Source organism: Microcebus murinus, chromosome 31 (genome assembly GCF_040939455.1).
Source record: "Microcebus murinus isolate Inina chromosome 31, M.murinus_Inina_mat1.0, whole genome shotgun sequence".
Lineage (NCBI taxonomy): Eukaryota > Metazoa > Chordata > Mammalia > Primates > Cheirogaleidae > Microcebus > Microcebus murinus.
The window spans coordinates 3,882,650-3,905,686 of record NC_134134.1 but is presented as its reverse complement, the minus strand read 5'-3'; the positions used below and the strand labels follow the sequence as shown (position 1 = coordinate 3,905,686).

The following is a 23,037-nucleotide window of genomic DNA, read 5'->3' as shown; positions in this document are numbered from 1 at the left end:
GTTGACCCATGTTGCAGTCTGTATTCAGGACAATGGGTCTTTAAGTTTGTCAGCTGGATGAGAGCTTGAATATTCTAAATGATCCTCCCAGATCCATGGTTCCACTAGAGTTTAATGACCTTCCATTTCAGTCTTCAAATTCAGATAATTGTAATTTTCTGTGGATGGCTGCCAAATTTTTGTTGTTCTTTGGGAAAAAAAACAAGTGGATCCTTCCCCTCCCACCATATACCTGATTTGCTCTCCTTATATATTTTAAGTTTTTAATCTGTTCTATTTCAATTTTTATAATTTTTAGAATCAAAGGCTCAGAATAACATGGCAGCATTTCAGTGTCTCTACATTCTCACCATATGTATGTATCTGCATATGATTTTATTTATTTAAATGTTTTCAATGTAATGTATGTGAGGTGATATCTCATTGTGATATTGATTGCATTTCTCTAAAGATTAACAATTCTTAGGATGCTTTCAAATTATGTTTGGCTACTAGTATATCTTCTTTGCAGAAATGTCAGATCAATCTATTGTCCATTTGTTAGTCAAGCTATTCACCTTTGTTTTTTAATTTTAATCAGTGTTTTTTCATTAAAGATGTTAACTTCTATCAAATATGTGATTTGCATCTATTTTTACCCATTTTGTAGGAGGCATTTTTACTCCACTAAGTTTTCATTTCTGCAAAACATTTGAAGTGTGATACATTCCCATTTTTCTTCTCTTCCTTTTTCTTGATTATGCATTTGATGTTACATCTACTAAAACAGTACCAGGACCAATATCATGATGTTTTCCTTATATTTTCTCTAAGAGTTTTATACATGTATTTATTATGTTTAAATATTTAATTTATTTAAGATATATTTTATATAGTACAAGGGAAGGTACCAACATCATGTTTTCCTCTCATAAATATTCAATTTGTACAACATTCGTTTAAGGGATTTTTCTCTTTCATTGCACAGTCATTGCAATCTTGAGGAACATAATTTTGGTCATGGACACAAAGGTTTATTTCTGGGTTCTCCATTCTGTTGTTTCATGTCATTATTTGTCTTTGTGCCAGTAGCATGTTTTTTTTATTCCTATAGATTTGGTTTTAAATCAAGAAGTGCTATTCCTCCTTGTTTGTATTTCTAAAACAGTCTGGCTTTACTTTGTTCCAATACACTTTAGAATTTATTTTTATATATCTCCAAAACAAGTATAATTGGACTATTATAGACACTGATTGAATTTGTATATCACTGTGGATAATATTGACATCTTAAAAATTTTAAATCATCTGACCATTGAGCATGAATACATTAAAGAGTGTGTTTAATTTTGACATATTTTTGTATTAGTGAGTTTGTGTTGTGCTTTTGATTTCTAGTTTTGATTTCTAGTTTCACTTCATTTTTGTTAAAAAGTATATGTTGTATGTTTTTAGGTTTCTTTGACTTGATAAAACTTAAGTGTCCTAACAGCATTTGCTATGTATGATTGAAACCATAGTGTATTCTGCTGCTTTTGACTGAATAGCTCTGTAAGTATCTTTTACATCTAAGTGGGCTATAATGTCTTTCCCATGATCTGTTTTCTTATATACCTTCTGTCAAATTTTTATATTCATCATTGAAATCAGACAAAGCCCTGATATATAATATACATTTTTAAATATCCATGCTAAAATATGTAAATTACATGTATATCATCTATGTGTATTCTGTTCCTTAGATTTCTCCTAAATGACCCATTTTGTCATTATAAAAGTCTTCTTCTCTTCTGATGGTTTTTGACTTAAAGTGTGTTTTCTTTAATTATGGCCACAATATCCTTCTCTTATTATTTATGTAGATTTTTTTTACAATTACTTTCAACCAGTTTGACTTTTTAGAAGTAAATGAAGGCTTTTGTAGGTGGCATATTGTAGGGTTCTGTTTGTTTTTATTCATACATTCATCTTATTTTCCATTATAGAATCTAAACCATTTATATTTAATAAAACTTCTGAAGGAAGAGTTTGCTGTTTTTTATTATTCAAAGTATGAAATTGAGAATTAGAAAGGAATTGCCTTTAATCTGTAGATCAATTTGGACATCTTCACAACATTAGGTATTCTTCCCTTGAAGAAGAACATATTCAAGAGTGTGTTGTTTATTTTCCTATATTTGTTAATTTTTCTGTTTCTTCTACTATTTATTTTATTTATAAATTTAAATTTATTTATTTACTTATTTCTGTTTCATTCCATTCTAGTCAAAAATTAAAGTGTGTAAAATTTCAACTTTCTAAAATTGGGTAAGACTTGTGGCTGAACAGGTAGTTGTTTAGGAAGAACGTTTTAGGAGCTGTCAAGAAGATTGTATATTCTACTAGTAATCTGTAGAGTGTTTCCAATATATCTGTTAGGTCTAATTGCTCTATAGTGTTTTGAAAACTTTTGTTTTCTTATTCATAATTTGAATCATTTTATTATTATTGAAAGTGGAATATCAAAGTATCCTATTATTTGATATCCATTTCTTCCTTCAATTCTGTCAATGCTATTTAAAATATATTTGAAAACCTTGATGTGAGATAAAGATAGTTATTATATATATGTATTATTTTCACAAGCCCTCAGTCAATGACCACTTTTTATATTTAATGCCCTTGTTTGTCTCTTGTGACAGTTTTGACTTAAACTATATTTTAAAAATTATAACATTTTTCACTTCAAAATAATGTGCCTAATATAATTTTTAAATCCACTGCTCTTAGATGCTAAATGTTTTCCTGATATATCTTGCCATATTCTGCTAGTTTTAGTCTATTGTTCTCACTAGGTATGAAGTCAAGTCGCTTTAGATAGAATATAGTTGGATTTTTTAAATCCCATTATTTAACTGTGTCTTCTGACTGGAAACACTAGCACATAAATATTTACATAATTTTCTCAAAGGAAGGATTTACAATTTATATAATGTTAACTGTTTTATATGACTTTTGTCATTATCTTTTCTTTCTTTCCTCTCCTTCTGTCCTGCATTGTACCTCACTGATTTTTAGTGACATATTTTGTTTCTTTGCCTAGCTTTCTTTTTTTATCTCTATAAACATTTTTTCTGCTGTTCACTGCGTGAACTACGTAAAATATTTTCAACTTGCAACTTACGTTAAATGGATAACTACTTAACTTCTGTTGTATACAAAATTTTTAATCTTTACATCTGCCCTTACCTTTATGATGTTGTTGTTAATAATTATGTCTTTTTATAATGTATACAAATTAACACATGGAAATGATCATTTTTTAATTTTGCCATTCAAATTTTATAGCATAATTAAATATTTTGCACCATCATTATGATAATGCAGAATTTTATTCTTGATATGGGCAAAATTTTCCCAGAGAGTTATATAGTTGTCTTGGGAGATAGAAACCAGCCTTTGGAAAGGCTATAAAAAAAACAGATATGTGGACATGTGCCTATAGTTTCATTCTCTTTTGATAGGAAAACCAGGACATGGGATTTTTCTACTAAAGTGTAACTCAGTATCAGCATGGAGTAAGGGCTATGGTGGGTAAATGCAACAAAGTTTCAATCCCCTTCCATGTGGTTCTTGGTGTTATTCTAATTTGGGTTGCTATTACCAATTAGCAGTTATAATTTCTAAAAGAATCATGGTTGTAAGTATATTTTTAAGGTCATACATCTATGATGGAAGTAATACCGTGGTATTCTAGTGTGCTTTATTGCTTATGTGCTTTCTATACTTTTATATATTCAAATTGTGAAGTATATTCACCTGAGTCTAGTTATTGAGATACTTTGTTATTTTCATTTCTTTCAGAACTGTCTTCCCATTGCACCAAAGACCTATTGCCAGAGCAGGGCATAAAAGACCCATTTCAGAAATCAATAATGAGACTATATGGAAGCTATGGCCTTGAAAAGGTACACTTAAAAAGAGATTTGGGGCCGGGCGCTGTGGCTCACGCCTGTAATCCTAGCTCTTGGGAGGCCGAGGCGGGCGGATCGCTCAAGGTCAGGAGTTCAAAACCAGCCTGAGCAAGAGCGAGACCCCGTCTCTACTATAAATAGAAAGAAATTAATTGGCCAACTGATATATACATAAAATTAGCCGGGCATGGTGGCGCATGCCTGTAGTCCCAGCTACTCGGGAGGCTGAGACAAAAGGATCACTCAAGCCCAGAAGTTTGAGGTTGCTGTGAGCTAGGCTGATGCCACGGCACTCACTCTAGCCTGGACAACAAAGTGAGACTCTGTCTCAAAAAAAAAAAAAAAAAAAAGGATTTGGATTGTGTCGTTGAGTGTAAGAAGCAGAAAGTATGTTCTAATGGTCTTACCCAATGTTTGTCAAGTTGCCATAGAAAAATCTTCAAAAGTTATAAATGTATAAAAGGCTTTAGCAAACCATCAAATCTAAATAGACAGAAGACAGGACATACTGGAGAGAAAAGTTTCAAACTTAATGAATGTGGCAAAATTTTTAATCACAGCTCTAATGTATCTGGACATAGGAAATTTCATATGACAGAGAAATCCTACAGGTGTGAAGAATGTGGAAAATTCTTTAACTGTTGCTCAAAACTTATTATACATAGGAGAATTCACACTGGAGAGAAACCCTACAAATGTGAAGAATGTGGCAAAGCCTTTAAGCAGTCCTCAATCCTTACTCAACATAAAAGAATTCATACTGGAGAGAAACCCTACAAATGTGAAGAATGTGGAAAAGCTTTTACCCAGTTCACACACCTTACTCAACATAAAATAAGTCATACTGGAGAGAAACCCTACAAATGTGAGGAATGTGGAAAAGCCTTTACCCAGTTCACATACCTTACTCAACGTAAAATAATTCATACTGGAGAGAATTCCTTCAAATGTAAAGAATGTGGCAAAGCCTTTAAGCAGTTTTCAATCCTTACTCAACATAAAAGAATCCATACTGGAGAGAAACCCTACAAATGTGAAGCATGTGGCAAAGCCTTTACCCACATTTCAACCCTTACTCAACATAAAAGAATTCATGCTGGAGAGAAACCCTAAAAATGTGTAGAATGTGACAAAGCCTTTATCTGGCTAAGAAACTTCATTCTACATAAATGAATCCATACAGGAGAGAAACCATACAAATGTGGGAATGTGGCAAAACATTGTCCCAGTGCTCACACCTTAATATACATAAAATAATTCATATAAGAGAAAAATTCTACGAATGTGAAAATTGTGGCAAAGTCTTTAATAACTGTTCAAATCTTATTAAACATTAAAGAAATCATACTAGATAAAGGTTAGATAAATGTAATGAGTATGGAAGTGCTTATTCAAAGTATTAGCCTTAAAATGCACAACAGTACTTAGAGTAAAGTATAATAATGTAGAGTGCTGACAATACCTTTAGTTATAACAGACATCTTATTGGACATAGGGGAACTTACACTGAAAGAAATGCTCCAATATTTTCTCAAACATTGTTCAACATCACAGAAAATTTAAAGAATAGAAACCTTACAAATATAATGTATGTGAAAAATATTTATACAAACGATATACCTTAGAGAACAAAGAATTGATAATTAAAACTACTCTACAGATATAATAAGTTTTGGAACGGATTTAATGAAGAATCAAGTCTAAACAGATAGAGTTCTCACAGGGCAATGCACTGAGTCACTAACACATTCTCACATTTCTTTAAACCAGGTTTTTGATTATAGAGAACAACCCAGTTAAAATAGTTAGTTGATTTATTTGTTATCAGCTTTAAAAAGAGAGAGATTTTTTAGAGTTATAATTACATGTAAAATACACTTTTTGTCAGGGTAGGGTGAAAATGTAATAAAGTATAATTTTTTGCTATTTTTGACATGCAAATACTGATGTTATTCAACTTTATATACAGTAGATGGTATTCTTTCATTCTAAGCATGTATGTGAATATGTGTGTGGTTAATGATAGCTACATCACATTTATTAGAAGCCTTTCTGTATTAAGCAGGCATTATACATATTCTTTTCCATGGAAAATTAAAAACACCGAAATGTAAGATTTATGAGATGGAGAGGTACTATGGAGTTTTCTTATACAAAAGAGTATTTTAAGTGATGTATGATGTAGGTATACAGACTAATATTCTTCTCATTATAATCGGAATGAAAAAATTACAATATTAAAAATAACTTGTGTTAGTATTGCACATTATGATAATAAAATAGAATGAAATTGGGAATATTTTTAGACTACATGTAAACTTAATTTGTTTCATTAAATTAAAAATAATTTTAATGTGTCAAAAATGTTGTAGATTGAATGAACTGTTATTTTGCACCAACTTTAATCTATACCATGTTACTCAAAGTTGGAGGAAATCAATTGTAAAAATGTACTGTTGGGTTACACAGTGAAATGACATCATTTGCGATCCTTTTTATCAGTGGCTCTACTTTGAAGAATAATGTTCCCAGTGCTTTTTAAAATTACATTTATAATTACATTGCTACTGTAATGCTTATAATAAAGATTTGTTTTTTTTCATTATATTATTTTTTTTTCTCTTTTTTTTTTATTTTGGCATATTATGGGGGTACAGATTTTAAGGTTTCAATAAATGCCCATTTCCCCCCCTCCCCCCAAAAGTCTGAGTCTCCATCATGACCATCCCCCAGATGGTGCACATCTCACTCATTATGTATGTATATACCCGCCCCCCTCCCCCCTCCCACCTGCCCAATACCCTATTACTGTAGCACCTATGTGTCCACTTAGGTGCTACTCAGTTAATACCAGTTTGCTGGAGAATATATCTGGTGCTTGTTTTTCCATTCTTGGGATACTTCACTTAGTAGTATGGGTTCCAGCTCTAACCAGGAAAATATAAGATGTGCTATATCACCATTATTTCTTAGAGCTGAATAGTACTCCATGGTATACATATACCACATTTTATTAATCCATTCTTGGATTGATGGGCACTTGGGCTGTTTCCACAGCCTTGCAATTATGAATTGTGCTGCTATAAACATTCGAGTGCAGGTGTCTTTTTTGTAGAGTGTCACTGGATCATTTGGGTAGATGCCCAGCAATGGGATTGCTGGATCAAATGGTAGATTCACTTGTATCGCTTTAAGGTATCTCCATATTGCTTTCCACAGAGGTTGAACTAGTTTGCAGTCCCACCAGCAGTGTAGGAGTGTTCCTCTCTCTCCGCAACCACGCCAGCATTTATTGTTTGGAGATTTCTTGATAAAGGCCATTCTCACTGGGGTTAAGTGATATCTCATTGTGGTTTTGATTTGCATTTCCCTGATGATTAGAGATGTTGAGCATCTTTTCATATGTTTGTTGGCCATTCTTCTGTCTTCTTTAGAAAAGTTTCTGGTCAAGTCCTTTGCCCACTTTTTAATGGGGTTATTTGGTTTTTTCTTCCTGATTTTCGTGAGTTCTAAGTATATTCTAGTTATCAGTCCCTTATCGGATGCATAGGATGCAAAAATTTTCTCCCATTCTGTAGGTTGTCTGTTTACTTTCATGACTATTTCTTTGGCTGTGCAGAAGCTTTGTAGTTTGATCATGTATTTCTAAAACAGTCTGGCTATTTATTATTTTAATACACTTTAGAATTTATTTTTATATTTCTTTAAAAGAAGTATGATAGGAGTATTATAGACATTGATTAAATTTGTATGTCACTGTGGATACTATTGACATCTTAACTTTTTAAAATCATCTGACCATTGAGCATGAATGCATTAAAGAGTGTGTTTAATTTTGACATATTTTTTTTTAGCCAGTTTCAGTTGTGCTTTTGATTTCTAGTTCCACTTCATTTATGTCAAAAAATATATGTTGTATATTTTTAGGTTTCTTCAACTTCATGAGACTTAAGTGTCCTAACAGCATTTGCCATGAATGATTGAAACTATAGTGTATTCTGCTACTTTTTACTGAAGAGCTCTGTAAACATCTTTGACATCTAACTGATCTACAAATTTTTCCCATTATCTGATTTCTTATTTATCTGCTGTGAAATTTTTGTATTCACCATTGAAAGTGAGGTCTTGCAGTCTCTATAACTAGTATGTTACTAGGTGTTTCTTGCCACACTTCTGTCCATACTTTTGTTCATATTTTCTTAATATATTTAGAAGCCCTGATATATATTTTTTAAAACCTCTATGCTAAAATATGTACATTCCATGTATATTATCTAAGTGTATTCTGTGCCATAGATTTCTCCTAAATGAGCCATTTTGTCCTTATAAAAGTCTTTGTCACTTTCGAAGGTTTTTGACTTAAAATGTATTGTCTTTAATTATGGCCAAAATATCCTCCTTTTATTCTTTATGTAGATTTTTTTTACAATTACTTTCAACCAGTTTGACTTTTTAGAGGTAAAGGAAGGCTTTTGTACGTGGCATATTGTAGGGTTCTGTTTGTATTTATTGATACGTTCATCTTATTTTTCATTAGAGAGTCTAAACAACTTATATTTAATGCAACTTCTGAAGGAAGAGTTTGGTTTTTTTTATTATTCAAAAACTGAAACTGAGAATTTGAAAGGAATTGCATTTAATCTGTAGATCAATTTGGACATCTTCACAACATTAAGTCTACTTCCCTTGAAGAAGAACATACTCAAGAGTGTGTTGTTTATTTTCCTATATTTGTGAATTTTTCTATGTTTCTTATATAATTCATTTTCAGTTTCATTTTATTCTAGTCAAAAATTAAAGTGTGTAAAATTTCAACTTTCTAAAATTGGGTAAGAGTTGTGGCTGAACAGGTAGTTTTTTAGGAAGAATGTTTTGTGAGCTATCAAGAAGATTATATATTCTGCTATTATTGTATAGAGTGTTTCCAATACATCTGTTAGGTCTAATTGCTCTATAGTGTTTTCAAATTTTTTGTTTTCTTATTAATAATTTGACTGGTTTTATTATTGTAGAAAGTGGAATATCAAAATATCCTGTTTTGCTGTCCATTTCTTCCTTCAATTATGTCAATGCTATTTAAAATATATTTGAAAATCTTGATGTGAGATAAAGATAGATATCATATATATGTATTATTTTCATAAGCCCTCAGTCAATGACCACTTTTTATATTTAATGCCCTCGTTTGTCTCTTGTGACAGTTTTGACTTACACTATATTTTAAAACTTATAATGTTTTTCACTTCAAAATAATATGCCTAATATAATTTTGAACTCCACTGCTCTTAGATACTAAATGTTATTCTAATATATCTTGCTATATTCTGCCAGTTTTAGTCTATTTTCTTACCAGGTATGAAGTCATGTCGCTTTAGATGGAATAGAGTTGGATTTTTTAAATCCCTTTATTTAACTGTGTCTTCTGACTGGAAACACTAGTACATAAATATTTACATAATTTTGTCAAAGAAAGGATTTACAATTTTTATAATGTTAATTGTTTCATATGACTTTTGTCACTATCTTTTCTTTCTTTCCTCTCTTTCTGTCCTGCATTGTACCTCACTGATTATTAGTGACATATTTTGTTTCTTGCCTAGCTTTCTTTTTTTTATCTCTATAAACATTTTTTCTGATATTCACTGTGAAAACTATGAAAAATCTTTTGAACTTGCAACTTATGTTAAATGGATAACTACTTAACTTCGGTTGCATACAAAAATTTTTAATCTTTATCTCTGCCCTTACCTTTATGATATTGATGTCAATAATTACATCTCTTTATATTGTATACAAATTAACACAAGGAAATAATATTTTTATTTTGCCTTTCATATTTTATAGCATAATTAAATATTTTGCACCAACATTATGATAATGCAGAATTTTCTTATTGATATGTGCATAGTTTTCCCATAGAGTTATGTAGTTCTCCTGGGAGATAGAAACCAGCCTTTGGAAAGGCTATAAATAAACAGACGTGTGGACATGTGCCTATAGTTTCATTCTCTTTACATAGAAAATCCAGGACATGGGATTTATCTACTAAAGTGATAAATCAGTATCAGCATGGAGGAAGGGCTATGGTGGGTAAATGCAACAAAGTTTCCTTCCCCTTCCATGTGGTTTTTGGGGTTATTCTAATTTGGGTTTCTATGAACAATTACCAGTTATTATTGCTAAAAGAATCATGGTAGTCAGTATATTTTTAAGGTCATACATCTATGATGGAAGTAAGACCATGGTATTCTATTGTGCTTTATTGCTAATGTGCTTTCTACAGTTTTATATATTCAAATCGTGAAGTATATTCACCTGAGTCTAGTTAGTGAGATACTTTTTATTTTTATTACTTTCAGAACTTTCTTCCCATTGCTCCAAAGAACTATTGCCAGAACAGGGCATAAAAGACCCATTTCAGAAATCAATACTGAGACTATATGGAAGCTGTGGCCTTGAAAATATACACTTAAAAAGAGAATGGGATTTTGTGGTTGAGTGTAAGAAGCAGAAAGTATGTTCTGATGGTCTTACCCAATGTCTGTCAAGTTGCCATAGAAAAATCTTCAAATGTTATAAATGTATAAAAGTCTTTAGTAAATCATCAAATCTAAATAGACAGAAGACAAGACATACTGGAGAAAAAAGATTCAAACTTAATGAATATGGCAAAATTTTTAATCACAGCTATAATGTATCTGGACATAGGAAATTTCATATGGCAGAGAAATTCTACAAGTGTGAAAAATGTGGAAAATCCTTTAACTGTTACTCCAAACTTATTATACATAGGAGAATTCACACTGGAGAGAAACCCTACAAATGTGAAGAATGTGGCAAAGCCTTTAACCAGTTTTCAATACTTACTCAGCATAAAAGAATCCATAGTGGAGAGAAACCCTACAAATGTGAAGAATGTGGCAAAGCCTTTACCTGGTGTACAAATCTTACTCTACATAAAAGAATTCATATGGGAGAGAAACCCTACAAATGTGAAGAATGTGGAAAAGCCTTTACCCAGTACACATACCTTACTGAACATAAAAGAATTCATACAGGAGATAAACCCTACAAATGTAAGGAATGTGGTAAATCCTTTACCCAGTCATCAACCCTTACTTGACATAAAAGGATCCATATTGGAGAGAAACCCTACAAATGTGAAGAATGTGGCAAAGCCTTTACTCAGAGCACACAACTTACTCAACATAAAAGAATCCATAGTTCAGAGAAACCCTACAGATGTGAAGAATGTGGCAAAGTCTTTACCTGGTGTACAAATCTTACTCTACATAAAATAATTCTTATGGGAGAGAAACCCTACAAATGTGAAGAATGTGGAAAAGCCTTTACCCAGTACACATACCTTACTGAACATAAAAGAATTCATACAGGAGATAAACCCTACAAATGTAAGGAATGTGGTAAATCCTTTACCCAGTCATCAACCCTTACTCAACATAAAAGGATCCATACTGGAGAGAAACCCTACAAATGTCAAGAATGTGGGAAAGCCTTTACCCAGTGCACACACCTTACTCGCCATAAAATGACCCATACTAGAGAGAAACCCTACAAATGTGAAGAATGTGGCAAAGCTTTTGCCTGGTGTACAAAACTTTCTGTACATAAAAGAATTCATATGGGACAGAAACCATACAAATGTGAAGAATGTGGCAAAGCATTTACCCAGTGGACAAACCTTATTCGACATAAAAGAATCCATACTGGAGAGAAACCCTACAAATGTGAAGACTGTGACAAAGCCTTTACCCGGTGCACATACCTTACTCAACATAAAAGAATTCATACAGGAGATAAACCCTACAAATGCAAGGAATGTGGCAAAGCCTTTACACAATCCTCAACCCTTACTCAACATAAAAGAATCCATACTGGAGAGAAACCCTACAAATGTGAAGCATGTGGCAAAGCCTTTACCCACTCCTCAACCCTTACTCAACATAAAAGAATTCATACTGGAGAAAAACCCTGAAAATGTGAAGAATGTGGCAAAGCCTTTACCTGGCTAAGAGACCTCACTCTACCTAAATGAATCCATACAGGAGAGAAACCATATAAGTGAGAGGAATGTGGCAAAACATTGTCCCAGTGCTCACATCTTAATCTACATAAAAGAATTCATATCAGAGAAAAATTCCACACGTGGATATTGTAGCAAAATCTTTAATAACTGCTCACATCTTAATCAACATCAAAGAAATCATACTAGATAAAAGTTAGATAAATGTAATGTGTATGAAAGTGCTTTCCCAATGTATTAGCCTTAAAATGCACAACAGTACTTAAAGTAAACTATAATGTAGAGAGCGACAATAGCTTTAGTTATAACAGAGATCTTATTGGACATGGGAGAACGTACACTGAAAGAAATGCTCCAATATTTTATCTAACATTGCTCAACATCACAAAAATTTTAAGGAATAGAAATCTTACTCATAGAATGAATGTGAAAATATATTTATGCAAAAGGTATACCTTAGAGAACAACAAAGAATTGATACTTAAAACTACAAACAGATATAATAAATTTCAGAACGCACTTAATCAAGAATCAAGTCTAAACAGATATCAGAGGACTCACAGGGCAATGCACTGAGTCATTAACATATTCTCACATTTCTTTAAACCAAGTTTTTTATTATAGAGAACAACCCAGTTAAAATAGTTGAATTTTTGTACATTAGCTTTAAAAAATTGGGATATTTTTTGAGACTTATAATTACATGTAAAATATACTTTCTGGTCAGGGTGTGGTTAAAATGTAATAAAGCATTGTTTTTGGCTATTTCTGACATGCAAATACTGATGTTATTCAACTTTAAATACTGTAGATGGTATGCTTTCATTCTTTGCATGTATGTGAATGTGTGTGGTTAATGATAGCTATATCACATTTATTCTAAAGAATACAGTCTTTCTATATTAAGTAGGCATTATTCATGTACTTTTCCATGGAAAATTGAAAACACTGAAATGTAAGATTTATGAAATGGAGAGGTACTATGGAGTTTTCTTATAACAAACAGTATTTCAAGTGATGTATGATGTAGGTATACAGACTCATATTCTTCTCATTATGATCAGAATGAAAAAATTACAATATTAGAAATAAATTGTTTTATAATTGCACATTACAATAATAAAATAGAATGATATTTGGAATGTTTTTAGATAACATGTAAACTTAATGTGTTTCATTAAATTAACAATATTTTTAATGTGTCAAACATGTTGTAGATAGAATGAAGTGTTATTTTGCACCAACTTTAACCTATTCAATGTTAGTCGTAGTTGGAGATCATGAATTGTAAAAATGTACTGTTGGGTTACACAGTACAAAGACATCATTTGTGATCCTTTTTATCAGTGGCTCTACTTTGAAGAATAATGTTTCCAAAGCTTTTTTTCATTATATTTATAATTACATTGTTGCTGTAATGCTTATAATAAAGATTTTTGCACTTAATGAAAAGCCATACATTTCTGAACCTGGAACGAGTAGTTGTTACATTCTATCTTATATTTTTCTTTCAACATCGACCTTCCTGCCAGTGAAACAGAAATAAGCATATTTTTTATTTATATTGAATCAAGTATATAAATACATCACAGTTAAGTTGAATTATAGTTGTAACATATTTATAGAATAAGTAATTATGTTTGTGTGACTGTGGATGTATACCTATTTTGAGCAGAAAAGAAGAAATATTAGACAAAATGGGTAATTTCAAAAGTGTCGAGGATTTACTAGCAAATTAGAAACTTCAAAGATTCTGTAAGGAGATATTTTGTTTGCTTTATTTGAATTAATTGTTTAAAACCCTAAAGCTTCTGAATGGGAACTTGCCCATGCCAATCCCCTGTTCTTACGTGCTTATTACTCATGCTAGGCCTACTATGATATTTTATTATTTCAAAGTTCATTAAGTATTGTTTATATGACCAGATCCGAAATTACAACAAGGATTGTTATAAAACTTAATGGTGCCCATAAAATTACCTGAAGGTATGAATAATTCCATCGTGTAGTAATTTAATTTTACTTAGTACATCCTATATTTTCATTCTAATTAGGGAATCACATTGAAAGCACTTTTTGGTTACTTTTTCTTTTACTTTTGGTCATAGAAGTATTTGATTTATTGACTTTATCAGGCATCTTTGTTCAGGTAAACACTAGAAGGATTTATAAATTATGGAGTTGATTTTATATTTAAATAGGAGAAATAAGTACAGGACAGTGTTAGATATCTAATAGATGCTTCATAATTAGCAGTCAATACTTCTGTGGGAGTGAGCTTGTGGCTCCAGAGAAGAGATTGAAAATGTCCAGGGTAAAAAGTCATTGATTTTTCATGTGGAGCGAAGGGATGAGCAGAACAACCAACTCTCGGAATTTATAAGTGGAAATTCTGCTTCTTTCATTTCATAATTATCTCCAGTTTTTGCCATTTTTTATCTTCATTCACTTCTACAACTGTATCTAACTCATTCTTATTTCTGACTGTGCTTGGGCTATGACATACTCAGTGTTGTACTCAACCCCAGCCAGTTCACAAAGTATTTAAAAAGTTTTGATGAGAAGTGTAGAGTATTTTTAATTTGGAGAAAAATAACATTTTAACTAGAAAGCTTGAGACCATTTACAAGCTATACATATAGCATTCTGATTATTTAATTAAGATTATAGAAATTCATTGTACTAAGTTTAATCTAAGAGTCTTAGTCCTATGAAAGATAAACAATTCTGAAGGCCAGAGGATTAAATGAAGAACTCAGCATTGTTTGCTTTTTAAAATGAAACTGTTACTAGATCCTAACATATAATGCCATAAATATGAAAATAATTACAATAAGTGAAGCATTAATAAGTGTGCGATGCATATCTTAAGTACTATATAAAAATATGAGAATTTGGCAATATCTCAATAGGGAGTTTAGGTAAATAGGATTGAATTTAATTTTCTATGAATTACTTATAGTACAACATATGCATCCATCTAGAATTTACTTATAAGTGTGTATTTTCAGTGTTAGAATATAATAGAATGATTTCTCTGGATAGAAAATATTTGGAATAATCTTTATCTGATATTTCAATCATGGAGAATTTAATTTACATAACTTTATCTTCCTTTATTTTAGTAGGTGCAGGGTGCAGTACACAGTTCTCATTTTTAGTCATCTACCTTTGGCCAACAATTCGGTCATTCTCTCTAGGGTTATCTCAGGGATCATGGCCACTTTTTGATTGAATATTTCATTAGTGATTTTGGATCCAATCCTGTTTTGTATGGTCACAGTGGCCAGAGGTGAAACAGTGAGCACCACATACCTCTTCAGTCTCTTCCATACCATAATCATCAGCACCAGGAAGTCCAGGTGTATTGAGCTTCAAATAAAAGCATTAAAAGCCCTTTCATGTTCTGTGCTGGAATATGAATTTATTGGAAAATATCAGAGTTCCCTTGCTTATGACTGACGAATGGAATGACAAAAGCAGCACTCTCACTCTGTTGCCTGGGCTAGAGTGCCATGGCCTCATCCTAGCTCACAGCAACCTCAAACTCTTGAACTCAAGCAATCCTTCTGCCTCAGCCTCCCTGGTAGATGGGATTACAGGCATATGCCACAATGCCCTGCTTATTTTTCTATATATTTTTATTTGGCTAATTAATTTCTTTCTATTTTTAGTAGAGACACAGTCTCATTCTTGCTCAGGCTGGTTTCAAACTCCTTGAGTGATCCTTCTGCTTTGGCCTCTCTGAGTGCCAGGATTACAGGTGTGAGCCACTGCTCCCAGCCAACACAAACTGTCGTTATACCAAGAGCTCAATTAAAGAATTGGCTCGATTAGAAATGTTAATCCATTGTGATTGGAAATCTTTTGTGCAAACAGTTATATCTTTGCCTAAAGTTTTATAGTTCACCACTTGGTGCAGGGAAAAGACGCATCAGCAGCCCTAGCTAAATGGGTCTATGGACCCACGAATAAAAATTTCTGACTCAAATTATGGGCCATGAATATTGGTTTGATATTAATGTGCAATTAAAATATGATGATCAGGCTATTTCTCAAATTCAACAGTGCTGTATTAAAGTAGGGAAAAGATAGCTTCTCTTAGGCTGTATCTTTCCATATAAATGTTAAACAAAATGTTAATGAAACTTATATAGATTTAATTGCTAAATTGCAAGAAATATCAGGTCAAGAAATAGTAAGTCCTCCTAATTTAAGCATTATCACTTTATATATACTGGCTTTTAATAATGTTAATTCTAAATGCCAGCAGCTTTATGCCCAGCAAAATTAAACAGCATGGTGCCACCACTGCCATGGCTGCTGAGCCACGTAGGCTGTGGCTGTGCTCAGCCAGGCAGCCCAGCACCAGCTCCTCACCACCACACCCTAGTGGCACCTTATGGCCCAAGGGGAGCACGTGGCTGCTAAAAAATCTTTTAAGAAATTGCCAAAATGTCTGATGAGACATTTAAAATGCAACTTTGGCTGAGACTCTTGGCCCAAAAGGTAATTTCAGAGAACAAAGACCATCATGTGACAATGGATTCTTAGCACCATCTACTGAGATATATATAACTATAGATATATGTGGCCTGATCCTACAAGCACATTAATATTAGTTAATAATTTGGTCATATTTCTGTTACATTAAAAAGAGTAATAATCCATTTAGGTATAAGTGATTCAGCTTATTCAAATGAAATTTCAGTTATGAGTTTCACTTCTGTTTATGTTATTAAGGTTAGAGACTGTATTGCACAACTTCTGGTATTAATATGAAATTTAAAAATCTAATGTTTTAAGACAAGGAGGTTTTGGAAGTACTGGAACAAAAGTATATTGGCAAACTTTATTAATGACCAAAAACCTCAATTAGAAATTAAGCTAAATGACAAATCTTTTGTTGGACTTATAAATACTGGAACTGATATTAAAATTTATCTAAAGGTTTTTGGCTAAGAATTGGCATATTATAATAATAGATTCAAAAGACTGTTTTTACTATCCTTTTGCAAATATCTGATAGAAAAAAATTTGCCTTCACCATACTTGCTTTAAACAAGCAACAGCCAACTAAACAGTATCAATGGAATGAAAGAGAAACAATCTATACAAAAATTTTTAATAAAAATGATTTGAAACAAAAGTATTAGTTTTAATAAAAGATAATTTTGTTTAATTTATTGATTTTTAAACCACTTGGTTTATATACTGATATAAGCAGAAGAATAAAATTACAGTGCTGACTTGTCACACACGCAGTCAGCCAGCACACATTTACCCAACACGCACATCTCCATACTGTGTCAGGCATTAGTAATGCAGAGATTGATCAGATATATTTGTTGACTTTAAGTAACTTACATATAAAAATACATTTAGTAAAGTACCTATAGATTTCAGGTAGAGCATAGCACAAATAAACATAAAAATGTGGGCCATAAAGTCTGGAAAAATTTTTGTATGTTCTCCAGACAGACGTTAAAAATGGGAGTGAGGAAGCCTTCAGGTAAAAGAGCAGGAGGTAATAAGGGAGGAATTATGGAATAGATTGTTGGACTCTTAAAACTGCATAAATGTCTACAGAGCTCATATGTTCAACACTGTGTTTTTCAGTCCTAAACGCATTGTAGATCACATTGCTTCCTGAATTAATAAATGAATGAATAAAAATACAGTGAGGAAAATTACAGGCCATAAAGTCAGTATTTAGGTATTTACTGAAACTGGGGGTTCCTTCTTTCTCTCTGTTGGAGATACTTTTGTTATTGTCTGTTTAAAAAATAAACTATGTTGCACAAAGTATCTAGAAGAATCAAATTCATAGAAGCAAAAATTAAAATGGTTGTGCCAGGGACTGGATGGAGAAATGGAGTTATGTTTAATCGGTGTTCTGGAAAAAAGTTCTCGAAATTTCTTGCACATAATGTGAATATGCTTAACACTACTGTACTGCATACCTAACAAGTTTAAGATGGTAAATATTATATTGAGTGTATTTTACCATAATTAACAATTTGAAATTACCTATATAGTCAGCAAGTGATTTAGAATAGGACAGGGTTATTCTGTCTATATTATCACATTGGTGATATTGGCCAAATTGGCCAGAATTTTTCTCAGTCATGAAATCCCCATTTTTGTTTTCATTGTTGATTTTTGTCAGATAGTCCTAGAGGGTTTTGATTCTATGTACGTGCTTAAAGTGGGAGAGGTTTTAGAACTCTTCCAAATCCTTTTTTAGAAAATAGATATCCAAGCTGAGATCCAATATTATGTCCATTACCTTGTGGGTTTGCCCTATACAGCAAGCTCTTTCCTGGGAGAATCCAGAGGAAGTTCTAGTAACAAGGCAGGTCCTCCGAAGGGCATGTGGGTGGAGCTAGAAGAGGGTGGGACATGATATAAGATCCTGGGAGGTAAGAACATGATGGAAAGGATGCTGACAGTGAAGTGAGTGACCTCTTTGAGGTCTACACCAGCAGAGGAGTAGCACAGGAATGCTTTTGTCAGGAGACAGCTTTTGTCAGGAGACTGCTTTTGTCTGGACCAGGTCAGCTGCCAGAGAGTATGAGAGAGTCCTGGACTAGATCAAGCAGTGGCAAGGCCACCATGGCACACTAGAAGGAGAAGGTGATCTAAGATAATGTTCATCACAACTAAATTCATTGGGTGTTGGGCTAATGGGAAGGTAGAGGAGGACACGGGTATATACACACCTAATGGCTGCAGTGCTCTCCATCTTGGGGATGGACACACTTGAAGCTCTGACTCAGGTGAGACAAAGGCCATGTACATAACCTCAACATTTTTACCATTGTAATATGCTGAAATAAAAAAAAAAATTAAAAAGTGCCAAATCTATTGGGAAAAGTACCACAAGGGACTACTAGCCCAGAAAGTCTACACTGAGTATTAAAGGAATTTCCTTGAAAAATGAGGGATGTGCTGAGGTGTAGAATGGGCAAGAGTGGGGAGAACACTCCAGGTAGGAGGAGTCAGAGGCTGAGGGATGGGTGTTGCAGGTACTAGTGAAATTGAAGATGCATTTTCACATACCCCAACCTCTTTCATAGACTTCGAGAATAATAAATTGGAAGTGGTCTCATCCCACATTACATTAGACATATTAGCTATATGAAAAGTCATCCACATCATCATTCAATAATTTTGTTGTAGGAAAAGGGCAGAATGACTTTTAAGAATATGTCTTTGGAAATAATTATATTTTGCAAGATTTTTATGTTTCTTTTCTTTTTTTTTTTTTTTTGTATTTTTGTTTTTAACCACTTCAGTATGGTGCTCACTAGCCCCGAAACCTTGCCAACATGGCACTCATATCTACACGATAGTTGGTGCTTTGCATTGACGACGAATCCATTTTGTTCTTGTGTGATGAGGAAAGATATAAAACACTGAAAGCTTGATTTACTTTACAGGCAGCTTTACTTGTAATGTAAATCAGAATAGGTAACATATACATATATATTTTTATTACATTATTTTTAAATGTTCACAATTTTATTTTGATAAATGAAAAATTAGAAAAGTCATGTCATGCTGTTCGTTTAGTTGATGCTCGGCTGTGCACCTTCCTATCACCGCTGTCGGCTAAGTTGCTGTGCATGTTCATCTGTGGCTATGGACTATAGTCGATGCTCAGCTGTGCGCATTCATCTGTGGATATCAACTGTAGTTAACACTCGTACTGAAGTGGTTAATAAGCTAGAGATTTTATATCAGGCTTCTGATATTGTGTTAGATCTTTGAAAGTCCACAGGTAGTAGCCTCTAGTGCTGTGTTGCTCCCCTGATAAAACAACCTTACCCTCCACTCTTCACTGTGCACACACCTTAAGCAGTTTTATCTCATCTTGTCACATCAGCACCCCTAAATGCTATAAGTGCTAAAATGCAGCTTCAGGTCCACACACCAAACCACCTCTCAGCTGCCTTCCCTGGGGAACCCATAGGAAACTCACACTTACCAGGTAGAAAGCTAGGCTCACTCTGCAGCTTCTTTCACAACCCCCTGTGGTACTTCAGAATATATTGTCATAGCAAAAGACACCACAATCATTCACCCTCTCGTTTGGAAGGCTAAGTGTCATTGTCAAGACCTATACTTCACTCCATATTCTTAAGTAGGCATAAGTCCCATGGATTACTTAACATTTCTCTTACCTCACTCATGTGTTCTAACCTCAGAAAAAGACACCCTTGTACACATCATCTCACCTCTAATATTACCTGAATGTACCTCTCTCATTTCTCAATACCAAAGCCTCAGCAGGGCCCTAGTCACTGCCATGTTGATTGGTCTGATAGGTTCCCAACTGTTCCTTTTCCCTGCAAGTTGGCCCCTCTAACTCATCCCCTAAAACTCTAGTAGCTACAAGATTGCCAAAATGCAAGTTTTATCACCTCTATTCCTCCCTAAACTCCTTCAGAGCCCCCCCCCCCCCAGTTTCTAGATTATCAGAATCAGTGTATAAAGTTCATTTGGATCGGGCTCTGATTCCTGCATAGTTTCCTCCCATACTCCCTTCCATCACTCCGCCTGTGTTATTTTCATAAATGTTCAAGTATCCACTATGCACCAGCCACTGCTGAAGGATCCTACACATGTCCCATGCTCTCTCACCATTTACAAATAAATGGATTTCCTAAAACACCATGCGATTTTCTACTACTTAACCTATACAAACATTGATTTTTTTTCTTCCTGAACATCTTCTACAACTCCTGTGCCTAATTAACTACAGTACATAGAAGCCTGACTACAGTGATAAAATGTAGTGTGTTTTCTTTACTTACAACATACTTGGTGTTCTTTAGGAGCCCCCTGTCACAAACTTCAGGGAAAAAAAATTAAGTCAAATTCTCACTTTACAAATGAGAAAACTGAGAGTCAGTAAGCATAAATAACTTGCTCAAATTTATACAGCAAGTAGAGGAGTTTGATTTGCCCAAAAGTGGTACTTATGAGTATATTATAAAGCTTCTTTCCAAATGGCTTGTTTATGGAAGTATTTGCACTACTTACACGGGCTTTCTGCTGTCAAGAAGCTTTGCTATATGCTAAATGACAAAAATTTGGTCTATGCAAGCAGTTTAATTAAACCCTTCTGGCAACTTTGAGACTTTATAAGGAAGCACCATTGCTCACTTAATGTCCCCTAGGCAAATGATACATTGCGGTAAAGTGAGAGAATACCAGAACTTGTATTGATGTTTACTTGTATCCTTAAATGTAGTGATGATGCTTTGCTAATATACTGATAATAGTAAATAAAGACTCTCTATATGCATGAATTATGGGTGCATGCCCCAAAGTTTTTTACTGGTAGGAGTTTGAGATAAAAAGTATAGGGTCCCATGATCTCTACTGACCTCTGTCCATTTCATTCTACTCACCACCCAACTCATTCCACTGGAGCCACAACTCACCAAGCTCACACTCAAGATTCTTCCCACATATCCTCACACAGTGCACTCACTACCTTTATCCAGGCCCCTGCTCAAATGGATCTCCCTAGGGGGACATCACCCATACCCCAACCCACCCCACCTTTAACGCTCCCTCCAATTATCCTGCTTTACTTCTCTCTGTCACAGCTGCATTTACCTGAAATTATATTTTGTGTAAATCACCAAAAACAGAATTAAAGCTCAGGGAGCCTGGGAGCCTTCTCTGCTTTGTTTCCCGCATTTTGTCCAGTGCAGTAGGAATTATGTTCTGAATGGATGAACGTAGATTTTGCTCTTCTGTTACCATGTACACTCTTGAGTGTAGGTCATTCTTTTGCTAAACTTGTTTGGCTGCCTTGTGGGTTTGTCTTATGTATAGGCCAGTATTGTCTCTCCCAGTGGCTGGTTTTTGCTAGGCATCCAAGGGAACATTCTTCAATACTGAAAAAGTTTAGTATCCATGCTGTAGTATAAGCTGTAGCCTTTAACTGCATGTTGCTATTTAGCTCTTGAAAAGTGTCTAGTGTAACTAAACACTGCATTTTTTATTGTATTTAGTTCTTCGGAATGTTTACTGTAATTGTGAGAGGATTTCAATTTCTAGAACTTTACTTAAGGAAAATATATTTCAAAAGTACATGTTCTAATTCAACAGTGATTATGCAAGTGTCATATTCTAGAACTCTTTCATGATTCCTTAGTAAATGATGGTGAAATGCAAATGTAATGATTTACTGAAACTAAAGGCAAAGGGAATGACAAAAATGAAATGAATGGGAACCTCTTCGGATCCCTCAGGATTCTTCTCAGAAAATAGGGAATATGCTATATTTAAATTTCCACTGAAAATCCAAATCTAAAACAAGGAAACATATTCATTGAAATGGTGTGATTTACCATATAGAGAGAGACATATTCATATGCATTTAACTATAAAGCCAGATATTTTGAGGAACAGATCATATACAGAAAGAAATGATATTGTCTTGAAAGTTGGTATGTAAATGGGTCATTTTCTTCCTTTTATTCATTTCTGTATTTGTAATCCAATAGAATATATTTGGAATGTGGCTTATTTGTGAACTATATCAAATATCCATTTCTTATTCCTGTGGAATCATCTTATTTGGGCATCATTATTTATTTTGCTTTATTTTTGTTTTGAATTGACAAATAATTGTATATGTATATGTCAGACACAGTGTGATGATTTTATCTAGGCCTATTTTGGGAAAGATATGATAAAACTAATTGACATTTCTCAAAAGACAGAAATGGATTGTCAATAGATATATGTCAAAATGCTCAACCTATCTAATCATCATGGAAATGAAAGTTGAAGCCATAATGAGCTGTTACCTCACACCTGTGAGAATGCCTACTCTCAATATGTGAGAATGCTAAGTGCTGCTGAGGATGAGGAGAAAAGGAAAACCTTGAATATTGTTGCTGTGAATATTAATTAGGGCAGCCAAATTTATCTGTATTTCAATAAATTTAGGGGGTACCAGTAGAGTTTTTTTCCTTGATGAATGTATGAATTATATAGTGTTAAATTCAGGACATTGAGTGTATCATTCATTCAATG

General features: G+C 33.5%; 2 protein-coding genes across 2 annotated transcripts in view; one reads left to right on the top strand and one right to left on the bottom strand.

Annotated features, from left to right (window-relative positions):
• Nucleotides 1-23,037, bottom strand: part of LOC109729190 (KRAB domain-containing protein 5-like) — a 445,983-nt gene that overhangs the window by 104,661 nt on the left and 318,285 nt on the right. The window lies entirely within an intron of this gene.
• Nucleotides 1-23,037, top strand: part of LOC142865668 (uncharacterized) — a 284,849-nt gene that overhangs the window by 57,414 nt on the left and 204,398 nt on the right. Inside the window, 1 exon segment of the mRNA XM_075998850.1 lies at nt 10,292-10,600. Within this exon segment, the coding sequence (XP_075854965.1) occupies nt 10,292-10,600 (309 nt within the window).